The sequence below is a fragment of the Elaeis guineensis genome, chromosome 6, assembly GCF_000442705.2.
Source record: "Elaeis guineensis isolate ETL-2024a chromosome 6, EG11, whole genome shotgun sequence".
Taxonomy (NCBI): domain Eukaryota; kingdom Viridiplantae; phylum Streptophyta; class Magnoliopsida; order Arecales; family Arecaceae; genus Elaeis; species Elaeis guineensis.
In genome coordinates, this window is record NC_025998.2 from 119,204,961 (window position 1) to 119,211,492 (window position 6,532).

The window sequence follows — 6,532 nt, forward strand, 5'->3', positions numbered from 1 at the left end:
TATCTTGTTTTATCAGAATCCTATGATCTCAAACGGTTGACAGCATGACGTTGCAGAGATGAGAAAATCATGGAAACTATGAATAAATTAATGGTAGTGAGGACCATGTTGCCGGTTCTGTACCTCAATTCCTGAGTAACATAGCAGATGCAAGCATGACCACAATTTTCCATGAGATAATGGGGTGCAACAATGATGGAGCCTTCACCACATATCCAACAGCCTGCATTTTACGGCAAAATCAACATCTATCATTCTACTCATCCAGCACAAACTACATCAACTCAGATGAGGCTTTTACAGGGAATCTCCCTAGACTGCTGTAGTTATTCAAAAATCAAAAGCATTTGCCCAGACAACACTGTCAATAACATAGACAATCTAAGAAAAAAATTCATAGAAGATACTTGCATTATTTTTCTTTATCATGTGCCTTTAAATAGAACTAACAGAGACATTAAGAAAGAGTAAAGAGCTTTCATGCTTTTCTAAGGAACTCTTATTGTGTGGTGGATGGATCCAAAGAAATCCTATCAGATCGTAAAAGGAAGCCTGTTTGATTAAATCATACTATTTGAGTCTCCTAAGAGTAGATGTTGCATTAGAAAGTGTCATTTAGATAGACTCACGGTCTGTGAGTTTTGGCTTGAACATCTTGGCAATGAAAAGAGAAGTTTCAATGTGATGTTAAAGAAAGATGTATGCAAAGGTGGCCTAAAAAAGGAGCATAGGTTCAAAAATATTTGAAAATTTGAAGTACCTAAATAACAATGCGACAGTAATGGTATGGTAAAGGTTCCCTAATCTCATTCTCTTGTTTTAGACCCTTTGCACTCACCATCAGAAGCACATAGAAGAAGCACTAAGAAGAAGCATTAAGTATTGGAAAATAGTACCAAATCAGCAAAGCCAATGAAGAGCTAAAAGAGATCAAGCTACAAGAGGATAAAAAAACAATTGCAATTTTCCTTTTGCCTTTTGTGTACAATACCTTATACAAACTTCATGACTCTCACCGTGGCAAGGCTGAGCTGAGCTTTCCATCGTGATAACCGATGATACATACAACAGCCTTCCCCATACTTCAGAGACCAAAAAACAAATAAAAAAGCCTTTTGCTGATGCACAACCTATCAAAGAACTGAAAATTGGCTCCGTGTATGTTTCATTTCTTACACACGGTTTCAGTTAATTGGATGAACAGACACCAAGACACAGTTAGAATGACTGCTGCGGCCTTCCCTCCAGCAAGCCCAAAAAGAACTATGACAAAGAAAACAAACTGCTGAGGGCCTCCTGATCTAGTCTTTCGAATTATTTCTCGATTCACATCCCCAATCTCCTCTTTATCAAAATTTGTGACTTCAGTGGAGGCAATGAAGCTCAGAACTTCTTCATTGCTATCTTTCTTGTCTCCTTTTGCATTGATTAATTCATCCACATCTTCTTCTGTAATGCTATCGATTTCTCCTCTTCTGTTCAAATTTGAACTAGAATTTGGAACCAGATACTTTTCATCTTTACCTTTTTTACTCCCATTAGACTTCTTGGGAACAAACTTCCTCCAAAACTTCTTTCCTTTTGAATTACCAGAAGAACCAACATTTCGTCCCACGGCAAGATCCCTCCTTTCCGACAAAATCTCCCTCCCCTGATCCGAATCGATGGAGGATTCCTCCCAATTCCTGTCGGATGGCATCGAATCCACATGGCTCTCGACTCCAACTTCCCTTATAGGAGAAACCCGCTCCCTCCTCTCCAAATCCAATTCTCCGATCGTCGAATTCAAGCTCCTCCTCGCATTCGAGCACGGGTTCAAGAACTTAAACACCTGCAACCCCATAAAATCGAGCAAAAATAGGGCAAACGCTGAGACTGTGATCCCAGCGACAAGCTTCCTCCTTTCGATTGCCAGAACCATTAAAACCAACGAATTCACCACCAGAAGCCCAAATCCGGACCCGCTCGCATTTCTCTTGATCTCCACGCAAATGGGGAGTGGGGAGCAGGGGGACTCCTCCAAGATTCCACCGTCGCCGTCCCGGGAGCTGCGAAACACCGGACGGCCGGCATCTTCGACGGCGGCGACGGCAGGAACCCTAGGGGAGGAGGGGGTCTTCTTACGGGAGGGCTTCTTGAGGCGGTCGCGGTTCTTGACGACGAGGTCGGCGAGGGAGGTCGGGAAGCCGGTCTGAACGACGAGCGAGGCGCCGCGGTCCGGCCGGCCGAGGCCCGAAACGAGCCGGGAGAGGGCGGCGGCCCGCGCCTTCTTCCACGGGTTCGGCATGGGCCAGACCGGGTCCGGCGGTCATGGAAGGAGGACGAGGGGGCGGTTCGGACCGGCCGGAGGCGGATGGAGACGGAGAAGCTCCGACGCCACGAGGGAGAAAAATAGAGGAAATTTTGGTTAGTTTTTTTCTGGTTAGTGTAAGATTTAAGCATGGATTTGCACGGGTTTTAAGGGTGGTGACAGGAACGAAAAAAACCGAAATGACCTCGCAGTGCCATCCACGTGGCCATTGGAGCTCCAGCTGTTATCTATAAAACCCTTTATTCTGTTAATTAGTTTCATCATTAGATGGACGGTTGTGATGGCTGATTTACTGACCGTAGAAGCGAGTTAATGTCGGGTTATTTGTTTGGACCGTTCTTTTTTACTTGTTCTGGTGTCATCTTTGTCAGGGCCATAATCCCCGATCAATTTTTCAAAAAATAAATATTTATTAAAAAATAAAATTTATTAATTTTTATCCACTAAACACAGAAACTTCGTATCTAAATTGATTCATATTAAGATAGATCATCCTCAATCAGCAGACTGAATGGTTAGATCCATTTAATCTTACCAACCAGATGCCAATCGATTCTCTTTGTCGACTCTCATAATTGTTGTCTATACATCAGCCATCTTTAGCTACCAACCCTAACCTGAGTCTCATCAAATTCCCTCGACTACAATCCTCTTCTAGAATCTCATCGAGTCTTCTTCAGCTACCTTATCAAATCTTTTAGACTACCATCTTCTCTCAGAGTCTCATCGAGTCCTATTCGACTACCAATCTCTCCCTGGATCTCACCAAATATGCGTTGGAATCTTCCACAATAATCTTGTGTTTAGATTGGTACAATTCATGCAGCATCTGAGCCTGCACCGGTATATACAACGAGATGCATTGATGGATACCAACTGCTGCAAATGGCCTCGTTGCATTGTTTGATCTGGCATAATGAGACACATTCAATTTGGCTGAAGCTATTGGGAGGGTGTTTGGTTAGAAAGGATTGAAATCTGAAATCGGAATAAAAATGGATAACTTCCGTTTAAATCATTTGATTGAAAAAATTTCATTTTGATTTTGATTCCGAAACGAAATCAAAATGATCTAACCTATTTAAAATCCAATCACTACTCTCTCCTAAAATTTTAGTTTTGATTTTGGTTGCGGACCAAAGTTCTTGCAATCTGTCTTACAATCAAATTGCTCATAAGATAAGTTAGTTTCGAGGTACATTGTATGGATCTATTTTTCTTTTTAGATGTAGTTACAACTTGCCAGATATATTGGAACATTGTATTACATGAGCCAGTTGTACGGTTAGACCACTCTATTGCTACAGTTAATGCTAATATTAGTTACATATAATATAAATTATACATACTTGTAACCAAAGATGTATTTGGACAAGTATTACTTATTTCTGCATCCTTATACAAGGATTGAAACTAGAATAGGCATATTTTCTCGGAAAAATTGATAGCCCAGGAAAAAAATCAAGGATTAAAAAATAAAATTTATGATTAACAAAAGCCAATGTAGATGATGGTCAATTCGATTTCAGCGTTTTAGATAGAGTAAGGTAAAATTTAGATCGCTCTGCGTACAACTGAACTATTGATTGTTGAACGCAACCTACACCTAACAAAATAACAAATGGACAGTTTGCTCACCAGTTCCAATCATGTAGGTCCCACAGTTTGCTTTGACATGGGAAGGATTAAGATAATAGCCGTTGATCCAAACTCGGGAAAACATGGTTCGCCCGAGCGAGTGGGCTCCACCAGCTTTGACCGGGTTGGTAGGCTGGTTCTGACTACGAGGGAGAGGAGCAAACTCTTTTGCACGTGTTACACCTGATGTGCGCTACCGGACGTGTTACGTATTTTTTACGTGATTTAATGTAGAAGTGACGCAAATTATCAAAGGAACCAAAAAAAAAAAAAAAACAAGTGAGTCATCTTCCTTGACTATTGTTTGGTTTGGGCTTGAAATCTGTGGAAGACAACGGCCATGTCGGCTGCCGGACCGACCAAGAGGATGACAAGAGGAAGACAAGGATGTTCCATGACATGGCCGGAGCGATGGGCAAAGATCAATGTAATTAAGGGGTGAGAAGCAAGTTACATAACTAAAATAGGCCTTGCACTCAAGTAACTGTAGAGGATTCATGACAGATGTTGAGCGACTATTGTTAGTGCTAAGATGTTTGCAAATATGATACTTTCTTGGTACTTCAACAAGTCTTCTCTCTCATTTTACCAAAAAAAAAAGTCTTCTCTCTCATTAGTGAAGGTTTTTGACCCATGGCGTTTCAAGTAATTATGTCCCACATGCTGATTGTGCAAGGTTTACAGAGTTGTATGTGGTCTTGATCTGAATTATTGAACCCATTTTGCCAGTTAACGTGAGCATGCGCAAAGTTTGGTAATAATTGGCATGACTAATTAGGTTTGAGTCTATTCATACTTTTTGGTTTGCCATGTGGCCTACACGCAAACACTCATTACATGATGGCATGGATCACAAATATATTTATGCTAGTTAGAGTCTAAACCACTTTCATTTGAGAAAAAGAAGGTGCATATTGTGCAAGATAGCAGGTGGATCACGTCAATGTCCACTTGAAGAAAGTAGGTTAATCATATTCATCCTTTTCCAGAATCTAATTTTGAAGTATTCAAGTCAGATCAATGACTAGGAGATGTTAGACCCCATTGACTAGCATTGCTGCCCCCAACTTGATGCACTTTTATTCCCCAGTGTTTACACCGGCTCCTGATATTTGAGTATACATGCATACCCAGCCACGTGGCAAGGCCAGTGCAAGATATATAGTGATGAATGGTTTTCTAGCCAAGCACCCTAAACTGATAAAACCGAAATGATAAAAACTTAGAGACCGAAGCCTTAGCACTCTTTGATTTCATTAGGAGAAACAAATTGACTAAGCTCAAAGTTGGCTCAACATGGAAGCAATCGGACGCCTTACGGACTGAATGAGGAGAGCATCAGCCGAGAAAAATTGCACAACCATCAAGGATAAGCCGAACGAAGATTAGCTGTTACAAGTTTAAGGTTAATCAGGTACAGTGATGTATGAGATTCTCCTATCGATCTAGCAAGAACATTGAGATGAGGTATGAGAATTGATAGTTATTAGAATGTGGAGAGTGGTTAGCGCCAGTCACTAGAATTGTGAAAAAAATGAAGGTTGAGCATGGATAGGTGCCAATGACAGACATGAGTGGTTACTAAACTATTTAATAATGTTATGTATAAACATAGGGATGTAACTTTGAGAAGGATTGGTCAATCAAATATCTATCATTTATCTTTATAATTATCTTTACTTTATCATTACATTTGTATTTGATTTTCTTACTTCAATTATCTCTCTATCCTTCTATGTAGGTTGGGCTTTAACCTACCTCATCCTCTACAGGAAAGACAGTATCTTAATGGTGAAAATCCTTATAACTTAAGGTATCAAGATTTTCGTTACCAATATTTTATTCTCTATCCTTATAACCCGGGTCGGATACGTGATGGCCGCACACTCTTTAGAGCAAGCCCTAAAAAATATGCAAGGCCAAATTAAATCGTTACAACCTTAACATCCATAACAATTTATTTCAACAATAATTCATAAAATCTTGCATAATTACAATTTAAATTTCTTCAATTCTCTGATCAGATACTATGACACTCTATTTATCCTTCTGCTCACTCATAAATCCAAGCCATAGCCAATCATAAGCATCCTGTAACTCTGAGAAGAAAAAGAAAGATGAAGGGGTGTGAGCTTTACAGCCCAGTAAGAATTCCCATATCACACTGATATAGTAATATAGTCTGAAAATAAGGATAAGCAATAAAATATAAAATCTTATGTTCAATGTCCAGAATAATGCAAACATTCATAAATTTTCTGTCTTGTTAAAATAGATGCATCATCATATGTTAACAGGTAAAACACTTTGGTTCAACAATTATTTCATGTCTTATCTTTCATTTCTCCTTTCATAATCACATGATTTTTAACCTTTTCTTTCTGGTTCTGGACTATCCAATTCTATACCTCAGTCATCATCCGGATCGAATCCACTTAAAAGCCTTTCAAGATTGTCCCAGGATGAGCTCCTGGCCGGCTGTCCCACGTACCAAACTCCGTGAGAGGCTGTCTCAGGCATAAGCTCCTGGCGGGCTGTCACAGGCATGAGCTCCTGGCCGGCTGATCCACCTGTAAGCCGTGG

General features: G+C 40.3%; 1 protein-coding gene across 2 annotated transcripts; it reads right to left on the minus strand.

Moving 5' to 3' along the window:
• Positions 1-204: 204 nt before the first annotated feature.
• On the minus strand, positions 205-2,454 carry LOC105046762 (uncharacterized). Of its 2 annotated transcripts, XR_012142178.1 has the most exons (2): positions 992-2,454; positions 205-223 (listed from the first exon to the last, which is right to left on the minus strand). XR_012142178.1 is itself a non-coding variant. In XM_010925472.4 (1 exon), the coding sequence occupies exon 1, from the start codon at positions 2,285-2,287 to the stop codon at positions 1,166-1,168; it is 1,122 nt and encodes a 373-aa protein (XP_010923774.1). In that variant the 5' UTR covers positions 2,288-2,454; the 3' UTR covers positions 947-1,165. The 2 variants fall into 2 exon arrangements, 1 of the variants encoding a protein (XP_010923774.1); XM_010925472.4 differs by lacking the exon at positions 205-223 and having other exon boundaries at positions 947-2,454.
• Positions 2,455-6,532: the final 4,078 nt, after the last annotated feature.